General features: G+C 48.9%; 1 protein-coding gene across 1 annotated transcript in view; it reads right to left on the reverse strand.

Annotated features, from left to right (window-relative positions):
* TBC1D22B (TBC1 domain family member 22B) overlaps window positions 1-20,348 on the reverse strand; it is a 74,116-nt gene that overhangs the window by 45,131 nt on the left and 8,637 nt on the right. Inside the window, exons 2-7 of the mRNA XM_066359516.1 lie at window positions 17,682-17,738; window positions 7,255-7,562; window positions 3,805-3,984; window positions 3,209-3,279; window positions 1,456-1,584; window positions 70-135 (exon numbers count right to left, since the gene is read on the reverse strand). Coding sequence (XP_066215613.1) covers window positions 70-135; window positions 1,456-1,584; window positions 3,209-3,279; window positions 3,805-3,984; window positions 7,255-7,562; window positions 17,682-17,738 — 811 coding nt within the window. The remainder of the gene's footprint in view (window positions 1-69; window positions 136-1,455; window positions 1,585-3,208; window positions 3,280-3,804; window positions 3,985-7,254; window positions 7,563-17,681; window positions 17,739-20,348) is intronic.

Genomic DNA, 20,348 nt, shown 5'->3' on the forward strand with positions numbered 1-20,348 from the left:
GCGTCCACACGGAGCAGGCGCCGCAGAGGTGGGCGGGGCTTGGGCGAGGACGGTCAGCACTTCCCTCACCTCCTGCACAAGCGGCTGCTGGAACAGCGGAATGAGAGGGTTCGTCCTTGGAATGTCAATGTGGATCTGAAAAAGAGAAGCCACGGCCACAACCACAAATGCCACTTCGTTCTGTGGAGAAGTCATTTTCTTAATATAAGAAGTAGGATCAAGGGAGTAAGAATGAGGGCGTAACTTACCTTTAGAAAGAACTGACACACAAAGTCTAGTTAAACCTACTTGTCCAACCGGAATGCATCTCCATGATAGCAATAGATCACTGAACAGTGAGGAAATCTCCCCCAAAACCCACTTATCTCAAAAAGCATCAGGCTTCACAGCCTAAGAGAACCCTGTGCTTTTCCCTATTGCTCTGAAGCCTGTTTCACTCTGAGCTGGTCAGTACTCCTTTAGTAGCTATGGTCAAAACGGTTACCCCTCTTTCCAAATCTTACTCATCAACAGTTTCCAGGAACTAAAAGAGCGCGGACAGCTGCAAACACACGCGAGGGCAGCGGACCGTGGGGGACCTGCTCATGAAGTCATGATGCATGAGAAGTCGGAAAACCCGGGAGCTGACCTTCAGTGACTGGCACCAAGAAGTTCTGGTTTCTGTTACCAAAGAGGTCACCACAGCTAGTCGGCCTCGGGACTTCCAGCCTCACAACCGCCCGGCCTGTGTCAGCAGCGCAGAGGGTACTCCGGTGCTTAGGGCTTGGTAGAGACAGCTGCCTCCTCCAGCCTCCCCCCTCTTCTGCAACCTCCCAACTCCCCCCCCCCCCGCCAACCTTCCCACAGACTGTGGGGACCACTATGAGCAATGGGGGAACACTGCCTGCCATGGCCGCTGATGGCCACAGCTCCTGCAGACAGACAGACAGACATGGGTGCTGAACAGGCACTGGGGGCACAGTCCAGAGGGACCAGACCACTCCTGAGTGAACGCATCTTCCACTGCACCCCATAACCCTTACCACGCGCAGTAAGGGCTGAGGAACAGCAGGGCTGGCATCTGCTGGGAGCTCATTAGAAGTGAAGGTGGGTCATCCAAGACCCACCGAATTAGAATCTGCGCTTTATCAACATCCCTCGGTAGGATTCATCAGAATCCTAGGTGATCTGTTTGCACATTAAAGTTTGAGAAGCACTCCCACTGGCCGGGGGGGGGGGGATCTATTTAAAATGGCTAAAATCAGAACCACTGAGTTAGAAAGAGGGGAAGCAGTTCTGGGAATACATTTTTTCCAGACCCTAATACCTATTCTGAGTACTCCCACAAACAAATTTAGTTTCTAACCAGCACACCAAGCCCGCAGAACTGGCCATCCTGAACCCCAACAGCACTCCCGTGGGGCACACCTTAGGACCATGACTTGTAAGTGGACGGGCAGCAGGTGGGGACTATACCTGTCTGTAGGTGTCCTGGTGATGCTCCTCGTTCCGAGAGTCATAATACTGCTCAATGAAGCCAAAGTACTCCTCCCGCTTCCGCTGCAGAGTCAACTTCCTCCTCTCCATGTTGGCTGGGAGGTAGCCCTACAGACAGGACTGCTGGTCAGATGGGGACAGATACTGCTGGATGAAGCCTTAATTTTTTATTTTAGTCTGAGCAGTGACTTGGAAACTGTCGCATGAATGGCAGGAAAGCTGCCAAGAGAACAGGGGAGATCCCTTTTTGGTTCTGGCCACCCAGAGTCTGCCCTCTCCGCATTCAATGAGGTCCACACGCCCCAGGAACCCACGTCAATGTCCCCAGGCTATCTACCCTAGTAGCCCTGCGCTGTGCTTGGGGCTCCTACTGCTCGTGGCTCCTAGAGCCGGCACACGCAGCAGTGAATGTAGGTCAGGTGGAGGGACATGGACCCGAGTCAGGACCTCCGAGGGCTGAATGTGCACAAGGCAACACTTGTGAGAATCACAGGGAGACGGCGACTCTACCGCCCACCCCAGTGACATGCTATGTCGGTGTGTGCCCGTTACCCATTCTTTTCCACAGCAATATTCGGGATCACCAGCTCGGGAAGCTGGATGGGACCTGTGACACAGCAGCTGGGACATGCAGACACAGGACTTCTGGCAGCAGCTCACATTCCTGTCTCTGGTCTGGGGCCCACTCAATTCTCACACCTCCTTTTCTCCTTCCGTTATGACCAAACCTACTCTTCACAGCATTCAAACTTAGGAGAAGTGGCAAGCAGGGGTTCACGGGTGCAGGATGGAGGGGGAGCTGTCAGGGGAGACCCTCCCTTTCACAGGCGCTGACGCAGCACATTCCCTAGAGTGCCAGCGGGCAGGGGACAGGGGGCAGGAGACGGGGCAGGGGCCGTGGTGGCCTCGTTCTTTATACCCTCCCAGCACCTGGCACCACACCGGGCAAACAGCGGGCCCTTGATAAATCCTTGCTCAATAAATGAATGAGTTTTACAGGCTCAGGACATCCAAGTGTCCCCACCACAGTGCTCTGTGCCCACTAAAAGTGGGACCGTGCAGGCTCTAGAGCAGGGGTCCCCAAACTACGGCCCGCGGGCCGCATGCGGCCCCCTGAGGCCATTTATGCCGGCCCCCACCGCACTTCCAGAAGGGGCACCTCTTTCATTGGTGGTCAGTGAGAGGAGCATAGTTCCCATTGAAATACTGGTCAGTTTGTTGATTTAAATTTACTCGTTCTTTATTTTAAATATTGTATTTGTTCCTGTTTTGTTTTTTTACTTTAAAATAAGATATGTGCAATGTGCACAGGGATTTGTTCATATTTTTTTTTATAGTCTGGCCCTCCAACAGTCTGAGGGACAGTGAACTGGCCCCCTGTGTAAAAAGTTTGGGGACCCCTGCTCTAGAGGGAGGCCCATTCGTCAACTCTTCACAGTTACAAAGTGGGTGTCTACCACTTTGGTTACTCCTATGGAGAGATCGAAGCACAGGGCTGTGGCACCTGCCCAGACAAGAGCTAGGAGCATGACAGTGTGACTGTGGGAACCAACGTGTGCCCTGACACGAGTGGGAATGAACTCCCCGGAATGTGCTTCCTTATGCACAGTGCTGTCACATTCAGCAGGACCAGAGAAGACTATGGAGGAAGACTGATGTGTCCAGACTAACCTCATCAGGGAAGAAGAGCTGTGTGAGGCTCACGCTTCTCTACACAGTGGGTGCAACTCACCGACAGGAGTCTCCAGGTGACGGGTCGAACCTCCCTGGGAACCCCTGGCCAGCTACACTTCCTCAGTTCATCTGCAAACAGATCACAGCGCCGATGGACTCAGCTCTTCCCACAAGGCCCAAACCTAAGCCAGCACCTTCTGACGCCTCCCACCATTCAAGTAAGATGATCACCACCAATATCACCACCACCACCAGCTACTGACAAGCACGGGGGAGAAGCCCAAAAATAGCCGTGAGTGGCAAAGTGCCAAGAACACGGTCTATGGCAAGGATGGTCAGTTCAGAGGTTAGAGTTAGAGGCCAAGAGAAGGACCAGTGGGTGTGGATTTCAGTCGAGTCGCCTTAGGTGGGGGAGACCAAAGCCAGAACAACTGCACTATGGTCTACAGGCCCCAGAATCCAGCCCCGCCTAATTTGATCCCTAATTTCTAGTAACATACTTCTGACTTAATACCTACATGTCACTGCAATGGGCACCAGATCAGGAGATGCTGGAAAAGTAAAAGAAGGAAGAATAAAGAGCAATAGCTTCCAGGTCTCTGGGTCTTCCAGTCATCAAGAGGTCCTACCTTGCCCGGGCTCCTGGGGACTCACCTAAGTCAGTGTTGTGGCTGGAGAGAAGCTGGCGGAACTTTTCTAGCCGGGTCTTCTCCCGGACAGTCATCGGGGGTGCCCCAGAAGCGTTCTGGTCTGAGATCCGGGCAACGAGCGGGATGATGGGGCGGAGAGGGAGTGACTGCTGCTTGTGGAGTGCATTCCTCAGGCAGGAATCACCTGAGGTCATTGGAGAGAGAGAGGCGGCAGCGTGATGAGCACAGATCCTGAGGAATCTTAACCCTGACTCAGCGCGGGCTCCTCCACGGCCTCGGCTGCCCGATGTGTGCCCGGCTGGCGAGGGGCAGCAGGGGTGGAAACCCAGCTGTGCTCCCCTCTCCTGTCCAGAAAGCGGGCTGCATCCTTTATCATACATACAAAGCACCTTCTGGGCTAACGGAGACCTGGGTGCTGCAACAACTTAGTAACATTTCTGGTGACGCCCGAGGTCAATCAAATGTCCTTCTCTCCCAGCCTGGAACCAACCCTTCTTGGTGCCTAGCAGTGGGTGTGGGGCAACGCCGTGTAAGGCTGTGTTCACGTTCCCTTTTCACGTCACAGAGCACATAAGAAACGATGACACTACGACACACACCACAATACAGTTGGTGGCTGCCCGCCTGAGCCCCAGCCCGACCCAGCAGCCCCATGGGGCAGTAACCCTGGGCCAGCTCTAACCGCTCTCGGCCCACCGTGTGCCCTGCACGGCTGAGATCTGGCCTAAAGCAGCCCCTTTAGGTGGCTGCGGTTCCTCTGTGGTCCTCACATCTCACCAAATGGACCAGCTTTTAATTCTGCTGGGCTGTATCTCAAAGAACGGAACACAGACTCGAACTGAACTCCATGTCTGGTCGCAGACATTTCTACACTAGAAGGTAAGGCAGAGAAACAGGCTGCATAGGACTAACATTCACTGATGTTACTAACATCTATCTACTGTGTACAAGGCATCGCGCTGGTCACATGCACATACCTCTTCTTTGATCCTCACAACACACAGTGGGAGTTTATTAATTTATAACTATTCTACAGATGAGGAAACTGCAGCTCAGAGAGGTTAAGTACTCTGCAAAGGAGAGCCGAGAGGCCAACCTTGATCTTTCTGACTCCAAGAACCTTATTTATTTCACTACTCCAAAAAAAACTTTTAAATTCTGACTGTCCTTTCATGAGTGTTTCTTTTCTGTTTATTTTTATAACTTTTTATTCAATGTATTAAAATACACTGTACAGTGTTCAATACTGCCAAACTGGTTTTAGTTCTCTACTTTATTTATTTGTTTATTTATTTTGAGAGAGAGAGAGAGAGAAGGGAGAGAGATAAAAAGCATCAACTCATAGTTGTGGCACTTTAGTTGTTCATTAGTTGCTTCGCATACGTACCTTGATGGGAGGTGGTGGAGAGATGTCCAGCTGAGCCAGTGACCCCTTGCTCAAGCCAGCGACCTTGGGCATCAAGCCAGCAACCTTTGGACTCAATCAAGCCAGCGACCATGAGGTCATGTTGATGATCCTATACTCAAGCCTGAGACCTCTGGGTTTCAAACCCAAGACCTCAGTATCCCAGGTCAACACTCTATCCCCTGTGCCACCACTGGTCAGACTAGTTCTTTACTTTAAAGTGTGAGAGTTGGGACCCTCACTGTGGGGCAAGTGCATATGAAGGGACGGGGATGTGCGGTTTCAAAGGAAAGAAAGTATGTTAGCCCTTCAACCTCTTGTCATGACTGTTTCACATTCTGTATATATCAGGGCCTTAAAAAATATTAGTCACAACAAGAATTAAACAGTGACAACCAGCACAACTAGGTTTACAGAAACAAGTGCCGTACGGTGCTTGGCTGGGATCCCTAGTGTGACACGAGGCCTAGAAAACGCAGACCAGACAGTGCAGCACTAAGGCCCTGTGCCCGTCCGACAGTGACGGACAGATGCTCACAGGAGGAACCCTCAGGAAGGGAAGGCTCTGGGCAGTCCTGGCTGCACAAGGGCAGCTCATTAGGGGCCGTGGAGGGTCTCCCTCACACTGGTGACACTTGATCACGGCGCAGACACTGTCAGTAGCTGTGGCGACCTGGCCATCAACCCTAAATGCCCGCCTGCACACGGCAGTGAGGCTTCAAGCTGGGGCCCAGACCGGTGACGAAAAGTGAAAGTGCAATGGTTTCAAAGGCCTTCCTGCCTAATTTCATGACCACATGCTTAGCCTGAAACTGTGAAAGAAGTTCTCTTAGAACACAAGCCAGGCCCTGGCCGGATAGCTCAGTTGGTTAGAGCATCATCCCAAAGTGCAGAGGTTGCTGGTTCGATCCCTGGTCAGGGCACATACAGGAGCAGACCAATGTTCCTGTCTCTCTCTCCCTTCCTCTCTCACTAAAATGAATTAAAAAAAAAAAAAAAAAGAAGAACATGAGCCAGGCCTGACAGGTGGTGGCACAGTGGATAGAGCCTTGACCTGAGACGCTGAAGACCCAGGTGTGAAATCCCACAGGCTCAACCAGCTTGAGAGTAGCCTCGCCAGCTTGGCCCAAGGTCGCTGGCTTGAGCAAGGGGTCAATGAGGCCCCCCCTGTCAAGGCATGCAGAGAAGCAATCAGTGAACAACTAAAGTGACACAACTATGAGTTGATGCTTCTCACCTCTCTCCCTTCCTGTGTGTCTGTCTCAGCCTTAAAAAAAAAGAAAAAGAAAAACCCACAAAAACCATGAGCCAGGACATGCTCTAGGGCTCTGACATGCCTCGACTCCTGCTTTCCCCTTGACCAGTCAACTGTTCGACCTTCCACTAGAATGACGGCACTTCCCGCTCTAGCTCAGGATGACTGGCTTCCATCAGACCTTTTAGGGCAACATTAAACACAGCAATGCATGTTTTAAAAGTGTGTACTGAAAGTCCCCAAATATCTGACAAAGCCATCAGCCAGTCAACCTGTTACTAAGTCTCCTGAATAGACACAGAGGGACACCTCCTCCTGCTCCCCAACCTGAGGGCAGGGAGCTGTGCCCAGGGCCGTCAGGCACAAGCTGCTCCGTTCTGCCTCAGGGACAGGAGAGAGAAACCTCATGCTGGGGGCTGTTCCAACAGTCCCAGACCTTTGTGGAATGCAGCTAACAACCTTAAATACACTAGCCAATTATTTTTTAACCTGACCAGGCCTAACGCCGTGCAGCAATCAAACCACAGGAGCGCTGGACCACAGCACAGGGAAAGACAGAAGAGACTGGCGGGCAACACGTGCATGTCAGGAAGTGAAGCCTCAGTCACAGGGCCAGGCAGCCATCAAGGTGGGAGGAGCCAGACACGGATGACCAGGGCGCCTCTGATAGGCTTGAGTCTGCTCTTCTCCTATCTAATGGGAAATCTGAGTGACGTCCTAAAGAAAAATGTTTGTATTCAAAATGCAGTCTGCTGAACCGGCGGAGGCTGTGGAGGGGCACAGGACGGACTCACTGGAATTTCTGGACAGCTGGGCATCACTGCTCGACTTGATGACCTGGTAGCTGGCAGGAACGTCGGAAGCTGTTGACTGGGACCGTTCTGGCTTCGCCCTCAGCTTGCTGTGGTTTTCTAGAACTTGGGCTGCAGTTGCCAAAGCAACTTTTGAGTTCAGAGTTTGGAAAGCAGGGGAAGAAAAGTCCTCCTCCTCATCATCGCCAATGTCCCAAGCATCACTGGTGTTCCGGGCGAACTCATGAAAACTGGAGGCCTTCTTACTCTTCAGAGGAGCTGCGTTGACTTTTGACCGTTCTTTAATGAAGCTTTAAGAAAGGAGACACCATTACCAAGGAGTGGTCAGACACATCCTCACCACTAGCCTAATGTAATATTAACAGTATTACAAACAATCTCAGACACAATCATTACCTTCTTCAAACAGAAACCACCCATATCCATTCCTTGCCTGGATGCATCTAGACCGCGCTATGCTGCAGACAGGAATAACAAAGACAGCAACGCTCACCAACTACTCCGTGTGCTCCTCGCACCTCCCAGCCCGCTGGCGCCTAGGGGAGGCCACTCGACTAGCTCTGGCCAAGGGGCTGAGGAGAGAAGTGAGCCGATCACTTCTAAGCCCAGGTGTGAGTTCTCTACAAACTTTCTTCACCATGGTAACTGACAAGGCCCAGGTGGTGGCGCCTCCCTCAGCCTGCAAACAGCAGGAGGACTGGAGCACAGCCGACCCCCCACTCCCACCTGACCCCGCTCCGGGCACAGCCGACCCCCCACACCCACCTGACCCGGCTCCAGGCACAGCCGACCCCCACTCCCACCTGACCCCATTCCGGGCACAGCCGATCCCCCACACCCACCTGACCCGGCTCCAGGCACAGCCGACTCCCACTCCCACCTGACCCGGCTCCAGGCACAGCCGATCCCCCACTCCCACCTGACCCGGCTCCAGGCACAGCCGACTCCCACTCCCACCTCACTCCGCTCCAGGCACAGCCGACCCCACTCCCACCTGACCCGGCTCCAGGCACAGCCGACCCCCCACTCCCACCTGACCCCGCTCCAGGCACAGCCGACCCCCCACTCCCACCTGACCCCGCTCCGGGCACAGCCGACCCCCCACTCCCACCTGACCCCATTCCGGGCACAGCCAACCCCCACTCCCACCTGACCCCATTCCGGGCACAGCCATCCCCCACTCCCACCTGACCCCATTCCGGGCACAGCCGACCCCCCACTCCCACCTGACCCCGCTCTGGGCACAGCCGACGCCCCACTCCCACCTGACCCTGCTCCGGGCACAGCCGACCCCACTCCCACCTGACCCTGCTCCGGGCACGTAGCATGAGCAAGTAACAAACTAACGTAGCATGAGCAAGTAACAAACTAACGTAGCATGAGCAAGTAACAAACTATGGTGTGTCGATCCACTGAAAGTTCAGACTTACCCTGTTATGGCAACATAACCTAAACTATCCCTTAGAGTAGGATGTAAACTATTGATAGAACAAGATATAACTTTAGGTAGCCCATATGTAGCATTAAACATTGAGTTCCAAAACAAACAAGCCACCCTTTTTATTCTGGTAAAGCCCTTCTGCTACTGTGAGGTCTGGTGCTCCTCTGTCTATAAGACTATTTTTCAGCAAAGTGAGAGGGCAGCCTCAGAATCTCTTGATATTTTGAGAATTCTTTAAATAAACTATTAAATCGTGAAGCTGAATTCTAGGCCAGGACCAACAAATGTGTAAGCAATGGCACTTGGCTTAGAATTTAATAAATAAGATTGTTTTAGTTTTCACTATTGTTTATTTTTATGGTTATTTTCTATTTTTGGCAAACGGTATTGGTTTTCCATTTACTAAAGAGATAAGGTTTATTTTATTTTATTTATTCATTTTAGAGAAGAGAGAGAGAAGGGAGGGGGAGGAGCAGGAAGCATCAACTCCCATATGTGCCTTGACCAGGCAAGCCCCGGGTTTCAAACCAGCAACCTCAGTGTTCCAGGTCAACGCTTTACCCACTGCACCACCGTAGGTCAGGCTGATAAGGATTATTTTAAAAAATAAATCTAGCCTGACCAGGCGGTGGCGCAGTGGATAGAGCATCGGGCTGGGATGGACCCAGGTTCGAGACCTCGAGGTCGCCAGCTTGAGCGCGAGCTCATCTGGTTTGAGCAAGGCTCACAGCTTGGACCCAAGGTCGCTGGCTCAAGCAAGGGGTCACTCGGTCAGCTGTAGCCCTGCAGTCAAGGCACATATGAAAAAGCAAGCAATGAACAACTAAGGTGTCACAACGCGCAACGAAGAACTAATGATTGATGCTTCTCATCTCTCCGTTCCTGTCTGTCTGTCCCTGTCTATCCCTCCCTCTGAATCTCTGTCTCTGTAAAAAGAAATAAATAAATAAATAAATGAATCTAATTGTGTAAATGAGTTTTTTACATGTATTTAGTCAATAGTAGTACAGAAAATGGCAAAGAGGTTGGTGAAGATTTGGGGAATACTAGGTTAGTGCATAAGGAAGGAGCGCCGAGTCCTAAGAGTCACGTGGACCGCCCATCCCTCCCTGAGCTCTTCCTCTTTCCGTCTCTGCGTCAGGTCTGGGGGCCTCCTTCCAGTTCCAGAGGACTGCGTGGTTGGGACATTCCCAACTCAGTCTTACATAGCATCCTTCACACCCCAAATGGGGAAGCAGAGGGGTGGCCCTGTGTACGTTTACCCCCGGGGACTGGAACGCAATGGGTAAAAACATTAAAACACCTCACTGTTCCCCCCAGGAAGGCAGGGCAACTCGAGAGTGAAAGGGCTGTTCCAGGGGAAAGGAAGTTCCCCCAATTTCAAGAGACACTCCTTCCTTTGGGTAGAGGTGGGTGGTCCAATAACCCAGCCCATCTCCCTAGATGAGTCCAATACTTACTCTGAAAGGTAATTGTTACTTACATTGATAAATACAGACTGCTAATGCACATAGCTCATCAGGATGTCCCTATTATTGGTACCAAAGGAGGAGTAAGATATCGCTGAGGCATTATTTTTCAAACACTAGTCTCATCACATGACTACAAGAGAGAACACAACATTGTAAGATGTAAAAGCTCAAATGTGATGAAGACAGATATCATTTCCCGCCCACTAAGTCAGCAAAGATTTAAAGATGTATACTTTTCGGCTGACCAATAGTGACACCAGTCCCTAATACTGCAGGTTGGGTGTGCTGTACAACCTTCCAGAAGACAATTTGGGAGCCCATGTGCTATGAGCTCTAAAACGCTTCATCTCTGACCACAGCCCACAGTCAGAAAGCAAACAAAATGACCTAAAACAGTTTATAATGGTGTTATTTATTTTGGTTAAAAATGGCAAATAATAAACACCTAAAATTGGAATCAGCCACCAGATGGAATGTTACATTGCCAGTGAAAATCACATCTTTAAAAAGATCTAAATAAAGTAAAAATTGAAACCAAAATTATATACTTTTAATGATCTCTTTATTTTTTAAAAAGTATATGCACAGAAAAGACCAGAAGAAAATATGTCAAAATGTTAATAGTGCTTATCTCTTGAGCTGTGGGATTATAGTGATATTTAACTTCATTTTTATACTTCTTTATTCATGTCTTCTAAACTGATCAAATTTTTATTATTCAGTGGAAAATGTTCTGTTGGCTTTCGTCAATCCCCAAAGTAAAAGTACTTACTATGAAGAACTGGAAACGAACAAGAGCCCAAACCAAAGAAAGCAAGGCTGCGGCAATGCAGTGCGAGGGTCTGAGTGTCACAAATCCCCTCCAGCCAGAAGGCAAATCACTGCCCTGCAGACCTGCTGGACCCAGCACTACGGTCGCTGCCCTCTGTAAGAGGGGGTCCCAGACCCAGCACTACGGCCGTTCCCCTCTGTAAAAGGGGGTCCCGGACCCAGCACTACGGTCGTTGCCCTCTGTAAAAGGGGGTCCCGGACCCAGCACTACGGCCGTTCCCCTCTGTAAGAGGGGGTCCTAGACCCAGCACTACAGTCGCTGCCCTCTGTAAAAGGGGGTCCCAGACCCAGCACTACGGCCGTTCCCCTCTGTAAAAGGGGGTCCCGGACCCAGCACTACGGTCGTTGCCCTCTGTAAAAGGGGGTCCCGGACCCAGCACTACGGTCGTTGCCCTCTGTAAGAGGGGGTCCCAGACCCAGCACTACAGTTGTTGCCCTCTGTAAGAGGGGGTCCCGGACCCAGAACTACAGTTGTTGCCCTCTGTAAAAGGGGGTCCCGGACCCAGCACTACAGTTGTTGCCCTCTGTAAAAGGGGGTCCCGGACCCAGCACTATAGCCGTTGCCCTCTGTAAGAGGGGGTCCCGGACCCAGCACTACGGCCGTTTCCCTCTGTAAAAGGGGGTCCCGGACCCAGCACTACGGTCGCTGCCCTCTGTAAAAGGGGGTCCCGGACCCAGCACTACGGCCGTTGCCCTCTGTAAAAGGGGGTCCCGGACCCAGCACTATAGCCGTTGCCCTCTGTAAGAGGGGGTCCCGGATCCCCACTCGCAGTACACACCGCAGAGCCCCCTGGCAGACACAGACAGGCAGCCATAGGAGAAAGATCTGCATCTGTAAAGTACTGCACCGGAGTATGTGGTTGTTATTGTTCCCTCTTGGAAGCCACGTGTCCCTCAAGATGGCAGGGAACAAATCCAACAACGTGATGTGGAGTACTCTGGACCAGTGGTCCCCAACCCCTGGGCTTTGGACCGGTACTGGTCCGTGGGCCATTTGGTACCGGTCCACAGAGAAAGAATAAATAACTTACATTATTTCCGTTTTATTTATATTTAAGTCTGAACGATGTTTTATTTTTTAAAAATGACCAGATTCCCTCTGTTACATCCGTCTAAGACTCACTCTTGACGCTTGTCTCGGTTACGTGATACATTTATTCGTCCCACCCTAAAGGCCGGTCCGTGAAAATATTTTCTGACATTAAACCGGTCCGTGGCCCAAAAAAGGTTGGGGACCACTGCTCTGGATTACAAGCTTAACCAATTACTGGGCTTTTTTCTGGTCGATGTTTCCTAAATACCTCTTGATATTTTGAGAATTCTTTAAATAAACTATTAAATCGCGGAGCTGAATTCTAGGCCAGGTCACAGAACTGACACTGCTGGGTGGAGCGGATGCGGCCCCTGGCTGGGCTGCAGCTGCCCCACGGGGCTGTGCGTGGGCCTAAGGTTCCCACAGACACGAGGTCTTCTACAAATGACAGAGGTAAATTAACGAGTGCTGGGAACATGTGCTTGCTGTATTTTCTTTACACCGTTTACAAATTTAAAATATTTCATCATATGTTTTGGAGCAGATGGAGATTCAATATAGGTGGACGAGACTAAGAACTGGACTTGACTCAAAAGCTGTGCAAAGAGGCCTGACCTGTGGTGGCGCAGTGGGATAAAGCATCGACCTGGAACACTGAGGTCGCTGGTTCGAAACCTTGGGCTTGCCCGGTCAAAGCACATATGGGAGTCGAAGCTTCCTGCTCTTCCCCCTTCTCTCTCTCTCTCTCTGTCTCTCTCTCTCTCACTCCTCTCTCTCTAAAAAATCAATAAATAAAATATTTTAAAATAAAAATAAATTTTAAAAAAGCTGTGCAAAGAGAAACCAGGACGCACACGCACACACGGGGGAAAGAGCGGAGGAGAGGCCGCCATTCCCCGTGACCGGAAGACAGACAGATTTACAGCAGACCATTCTGAGGCTGCTAGGAATTATTTTGGGGATACCGACCCCACAGGACCCCAGACTCAAGCAACCAGTTAAAAAGGCAGCTCTGCCCTGAGGAGGGTGCTTGCAGCGGAGGGGCTGGCATTGCCAGGAGCCGCGGGGTCTGGGGCAGAAGGGCAGGGGCAGTGCCTGCGAAGCCCTGGGGAGCCCGAGAGCAGGAGCACCCTGACCAGAGGCGGTGATGGGCGGACTTAAGGCTCTGTCTGAAGTTTGCCATGTTAGTTAATTCTGTTCTCTCCAGAGGGGTAATAGAAATCAATACGTCCATAATGGCTAACATTTATGGGGGGCCAGGCTCTGTGCTAATAATACTCACATACACCCATCCTCTTATTAACGCTCATGCGTAAGTACTATTATTATATTATTTTTTTAAATTTTTATTTATTCTTTTTTTTTTAGAGAGGAGAGAGAGAGAAAGGAGAGAGAGACAGGGGGGAAGAGCTGGAAGCATCAACTCCCATATGTGCCTTGACCAGGCAAGCCCAGGGTTTTGAACCGGCGACCTCAGCATTTCCAGGTCGATGCTTTATCCACTGCGCCACCACAGGTCAGGCAATCTATTATTATTATTATTCCCACGTACAGGTGAGGAAACTGAGGCTAACTGAGGGCATGGGCTCAAATCCGGGTCCACCGGACTAGGGAGCCTGCGTGCTCTCTACCTGTCAGAAACCCTGGAGGGCGGGCTGGGCCCAGCGGATGTGCACCCTGGGAAGACGGCTGCCACCAAGCTGAGCACAGGAACAGCACAGCCGCCGTATCTCCACGTGAATAACTGGAAAGGGCCGGTGGCCACAACTCTTTCTTGTAGGGAGAACTTCCTGCAACACAGAGGGGCTGTGTATGTTGGTGACCAGAATGGGAAGAAGTCACATCTAGGGATGTGATCTTTGGAGGAGAAATGTCTCTCTTTCCTTTGAACTCCAGTAGTCCCAGTAAAAAATCAATCCAGGTGATTCAAGCTTGGGGTGTCTCACTTTAACATGGTCCCAACTAAGTAATACCTAATGCAAGGTGCAAAAATGCCACAGCGTGACTTGAAGTTTAACCAAGATTATTCAAACAGAACTATATCAAAGTCACAACCAAACTAGCCTCAGATAGATACATTCACCATACCTCCTCACAATTGTATGCCCAATTAGAGTTTAAAAAGCACTTCCAGCCCTGGCCGCTGGCACAGTGAATAGAGCATCATCCCAGAGTACCAAGATCGCCAGCTCAACTCCAAGGTCACCGGTTCGTGCCCCTGTCAGGGCACATAAGATAAGCAATAAATAGGTGCACAACTAATTATGGAACAAGTTGATGCTTCTCTCTCTCTCCCTCCCCCACTTCCTCTCTCTCAAAAAATTAAATAAAATAAAAAGCACCTTCAAAGATACTCATTTAAGCCTCACAACAAATCTGTGAGGCAAGTTTTACTATTTTTATTTAGAGATAAAGAAACTAAGGCCCCAAAGGTTAAGCTATTTTGCCCCAGATCACGGAGCTAGTAAGGAGTAAAGAAAAAGCAACTCAAGAAGTGCATGCAGGGGAAACAAAAAACTCACGAAGACATAATAAATGGCACACTTGAGAGAAACTTAGTTGTTTGGCGAGTAATAACCTCTTAAATGTTAATACAAACACCTACAGATATTTTGAAAAGGAGTGACTAAGGTTATACTGGTGGTTAGGAAACAAAAGATCAATCATTCTGTAACCTGACGAAATACAACACTGTTTTACTGGTACGGCTGTTCACTCCATAGAAATACGACACAGATTTACTTAGAAAATGATGTTTGCATTGGTAAGGGACGTGAAGCAAGCGCGGAAGTTATTGACAGGTGAATCCCTTCATCATGGCAGCGAGTGTGGCTCTGTGGGAACCAGCCCTGTAACTCGGAACGAGGTGATCAACTCAGAAGACAATAAATTTAGGAGCTTGTCAGGCCATCAGGTCGCTAATGGGGCTGCTCTACAGTAACACTAGTTTTATCTGAGCTATGAAAATTATTGCAGGCAATATTATCACTAATGGTAATAATTTGGCAAATTGAAGTCAATATACACAGATGGGGAATGACTTACTTGCCCGTGCAGCTGCGATGACTGAGTTCCCACCGTAAAGGGTTCTGTGTGACGGGGTGACCACACAGTAATTAATGGCGGTCTGAAGTGGAACGATAATCATGTAGGGGGAAGGTAATAAAAATGTCCCAACAACGGCACTCAAATAAGGGCAATGAATGTTTTATAGTAACAATCTGGAACTGTAAAACAGTCCGGTGCAAACCTAAATGCTGTTCCGCGTTGCCGACTATTAATACCAAATCACCATGTGCATGAAAAGGGGTCGCAATTTATTCAGTGACAACTTTATTCCTTCCAAATTGCAGAGCTCAGTGATTACCTCAATTGGAAGTATGTAAATGCAACTATACTGGATGATCAGTGAAAACATTCCTGGTCCTATATCATTAACATCAAAACAAGGGTATATAAAGCTGGTCTTGGCAGTCTGGGGTATGGTGATATGACTCAAGACCTGTCTTAAATACGGAACCAGAGAAAACTCAGTTGATGACAGGTGCAGACAAGATGTGGTGACATTAACTCAGGAATAAAATGTGATAGCACACCTCACTGCCACCTGTATGGGTAGACAGACAGATACATACGTGAGATGTGTGTTTACCGAAGGTCACCATGAAATACGCTGGAGTGCCTCTAGCACCGACCAACAAAGCTGGCTGTGCACAGAACCGGCCACAAGGAGCTCAGTTCCCAGCCATGACGCTTCAGCTGTCAAGACCGCGGGTCGGGGCCCCGGGCTGGCTGGTGTCTCCGCACTTCTCTTGGTCTTTCGCTCAGGTTGCAGGTTAGCTGCGACAGCTTGCAGCATCTCAATTTCACACCAGCACATTCAAAAGCAGGAAATGAGAGTGGAGGCAAAAAGAGCTTTCTTCACAAAATGATCTTTCTGATTAAAAAAAACCTTTCCAGGACCCCTCCCTCAGGAGACTTTCCTGTCTCACTGGCCAGAGTCCGTGAGATGAGCTCATCATAGACCAGTCACTGGGATTACCAAGGAGTTATTGGAAACTAACCCACATGCCTGTTCTAAGGGCCCTGTCACCTGGTTCTCGAGCGAGGAGACTGTTGGGTAAGTGGTCTACAGTGCCCGCTATAGTAGCCAGCAGACCAGAGTCTGTTGTTTGTGAAACCAGGAAACAATAGAATCCATTCTACTTAATAAAAATAACACAGACTGACCTGTGGCGGCGCAGTGGATAAAGCGTTAACCTAGAACACTGAGGTCGCTGGTTCAAAACCCTGGGCTTGCCTGGTCAAGGCACATATGGGAGTTGATGTTCCTGTTCCTTCCCCCTTCTCTTTTTCTCAAATGAATAAATAAAGTCTTTAAAAGAAAAGTGAAAAAGAATCACAGAAAACATGCTCCCCTTAAGAAGAGCTAATACAAGGTACAAGCTAAGAAACATGAAAGAAAAGCCCATTGTGTAAATAAATGAAGGACTATCTTCCTTCATCCCACAAAGGTTTACCCAGCGTTCACTCTGTGCCACATGCTGTTCCAGGCACTACGGGGAGAGTGGTGAACAAAGCAAAAGTCCTGCCCTCAGAGAGCTTACAGCCTGGGGGCTTCTGAGAAAAGCTGTGCATCTCACAGAAAGAACAGCAGGCAGAGTTCCGAAGTCAGACTGTACCATGTACATACTGGCCAAACTACAAAAAGAGCGGGTTGGTAGAACTATGGAAATTTTGCCACACATTCAGCTATTTTAAAAATATTAAAATGTGGAAACGTGTATTTGATATAGCACTTTTCTTGGTATGCAAAATGCTTTAATGTGTTTTTGGGCACTGACTCTGAAGGAAGAAAGGGTAGATACCATTTCACAGGCCCCAGGAGGGTGAGAATCTAGGTCTCCTGCACCTCTCAAATCACTCAGCTTTCAGGACAAACTACCACTTCCATAGAAATAAGTCTCTAGGATCAAGTATACCCATAGATAGAGGCCAAAGTTCTTTGAAAATCTGAGACCATGGTCCACCTCCTCATTGTGGCTAAGCGATGCCCCATTAGAGAAAGTTGTGACAAAGTGATAATTAGGGGTGTGGATACACATCCACACATCTTGGACTTAGCGAAGGTCTCTGTTCTGTTTGAAAAGAATTTATTACAATATTCTGGAGAAACAGCCCCCAGGGAGCACGTAGCCCTACCGCATGGCTGGGTATCCTGAGCACCCAAAGAGAAGAGGACCTGGAGGGCCCAGCCAGGTACACTCTGTTCGCCCCAAGTCTCAGCGCGAATGAAGAGAAGGGGGCAGACCTACCTACCTCAGAAGCAATGAGCCCCAGAAACCAGATCTCTTGCTAGAAAGTCCTCGATCATCCAATCACAGAACAACATTTAATCAATAAAGACCTTATCACCAGAACAGAGACTCCAACACCAAATCCTACTTATATCTGCTTCCAATGTAGAAAAAAAATCTTCACGGTGAGTCAACTTCCCACTTACTAACAGACCTTTTAGAAGTGAGATTGCCCATCTTCTGATCCAAAAGAGAGCAGAGGAAAAAGTCAAAGTGGAAACTGTCATTTCAACAAAGTAGGGGAGAGGCTGGGGGTGACGGAGAACATGACTTACTTCTTGGTGAGCCGCGGGTCCAGTGGAGGGTGCTGGGCTCCATACACGGGCTGGATGCTAAAGACAAGAAAAGGGGAAGAAAGAAGTTGTCAGAACACTCACTATGTTAGAGGAGTAGCATCTGCATCACAAAATTGGAAAGGGCTTTGAGAAATGGTCACCTCTAAAAACAACTATATCCAGTCCAGCGCCAGAAGACAGCAACCTACTTTTAAAAAAGTCTTTGAGAACACACATCTGTCCTGGTGGGGTTTCGGCGCCTGACACACCTGATATCAGGAAGCCTGTCTGCAAAAAAGGCAGCGTGGAGAGGTAGCGGTCCTCAGCGCTGGAGAGAACCGAGCTCCAGCACCAGTTCTGGCGCCCACCACCTCTACAGAGTTGCCCTAAAACACGTGACCGCTCCGAACTCGTTTCTCATCTGTAAAATGGGAATGTCACCTATCCCAAAGGATCGCTTGCACTCAAAGACAATATAGCAACTCTACGTATCAAGAGAAGGTGACTCTCACACATTACTGGTGGGGGTATAAAGTAATACAACCTGCTTCAAAAAGACAGTTTGGCCCTGGCCAGGTAACTTGGTTGGTTAGAGTGACATCCCAAGACACCCAGGTGGCGGGTTTGATCCCCAGTCAGGGCACATACAAGAATCAACCAATGAATGCATAAATAAGTGGAACAACAAATTGATGTTTCTCTCTCTCTCTCTCCCCCCCCTTCCTTCCTCTCTCTAGCCCCCCCCCCCCCAAAAAAAAAAAACCAGCCTGACCAGTGGTGGTGCAGTGGATAAAGTGTTGACCTGGAATGCAGAGGTCATCAATTCAAAATCCCAGACTTGCCTGATCAAGGCATGTATGAGAAGCAGCGTTTTCAAATTGGGTTCTACTAAGATTCCAGAGGGACTGTTCTAGTGTATAGATTTTAGTCACAGATATGTCCCCTACCTTCTTAGCTATAAAAATCTCTACTTCCTAAACTTTCTGTAAGGTTAAGTAATCTGTAAACAAACCATTGCATATACCATACAGAAATAAAAGCAATGTGACTTTAATGTGTTTACAGTTTCTTAGGCAGAGGGAAGCAGAGACAAAGTAAGAAAGATCAAAGAATAATGCAAAAGTCTGCCTTACAGAGAAAAGGCTTAGACAAAACAAAAATTAAAAACACCAAAGAGGCCACTGATTTTTATTTTAACATAAGCAAATACCCTAAGATGAGTACACTTGAACTCTCCAAGGTCACAAGCCTCTTTGTAGAACAATATAAAGATCAGAGGATGGCCTGACCCTGGCCTGACCAGTGGTGGTGCAGTGGATAGAGCATCGACCTGGAATGCTGAGGTCCCAGGTTCAAAACCCCAAGGTCAATGGCTTGAATGTGGGCTGACCAGCTTGAGGGTCACTGGTGCGGCTCGAGCCCTCTGGTCAAGACATATACAAGAAACAATCAATGAACAACTAAAGTGAAGCAATTACAAGTTGATGCTTCTCCCTCTCTCTTTCTCTCTCTCAACATTAATAATAACTTAAACACACACACACACACACAACATAAACAGGAGAACCTTTATACAATAAATAAATATATACATAACGATCAAAGGATAAATTTGAGGAAGATGTCGACAGGCCAGTTAGGTTAGGTGCTGGGTAGAAAAATAAGACCCCTCTTATTTTTACATCCTTAGATTCCTTCCTTAAAAGAGTATTACTAGCCTGACCAGTCATGATGCAGTAGACAGAGCATCAACCTGGGATGCTAAGGTCCCAAGTTCAAAATCCCAAGGTCACAGGCTTGAGCATGGGCTCATCTGGCTTAGCGCAGGCTCACCGGCTTCAGTGAGGGTTGCTGGCTTGAGCATGAGATCACCCACATGATCCCAAGGTTGCTGGTTTGAGTCCTAAGTTCGCTGGCTTGAGCCCAAGGCCGCTGGCTTGAGCAAGGGGTTACTGGCTCTGCTGTAGCCCCCCAGTCAAGGCACATATGAGAAGTAATCAATGAACAACTAAGGTGATGCAATTACAAGTTGATGCTTCTCATCTCTCTCTCCCTTCTTATCTTTCTCACTACCTGTCTCTCTCTCTAATAATAATAATAATAATAATAATAATAATAAAAAATAAAAAGCATTACCACTTTCCAGTAATCTATGCAGAAAAAAAGCAACCCTAATTATGCAGCCTCAAGGACCAAAGGCCATCAGTTGCTATCCAGGAAAGGGAATTTAAAATCACAGCTGACTGTTTTTTAAAGATGTCAGCCAAATGTGCTGGCACAGCCAGAAAGGCCAAGATAAATGATGGACTTCATTAGCAAAAGTATCAGAGCCCAAACAGAATTTTTAAAACATCTTCTTGAACCACATAGTGCTGTATCTGTACCTGGAACACTCTGTACAATTAATCAGTTTAATGACTCTCAGAAAGGACAGGCACGAAGTCAGAAAAAGAAGTGAAACTGACATGATCACAGAGATTAAATGAAGACACGCCAAAAGCCTGGCACCGAAGGGGCTCATCTTCCTGGCATTTATAATTCACCTAATACCATCTCTACACCTCCTACATCCAAATTCCACTCCAGAGCAGGCTGCTCTCCACTCCGCCTTCCAAACTACCTACGTTACTAAACCAGGCTCTTCTCCTTACCCCCTTTTCTAAACCG

Source organism: Saccopteryx leptura, chromosome 1 (assembly GCF_036850995.1).
Source record: "Saccopteryx leptura isolate mSacLep1 chromosome 1, mSacLep1_pri_phased_curated, whole genome shotgun sequence".
Lineage (NCBI taxonomy): Eukaryota > Metazoa > Chordata > Mammalia > Chiroptera > Emballonuridae > Saccopteryx > Saccopteryx leptura.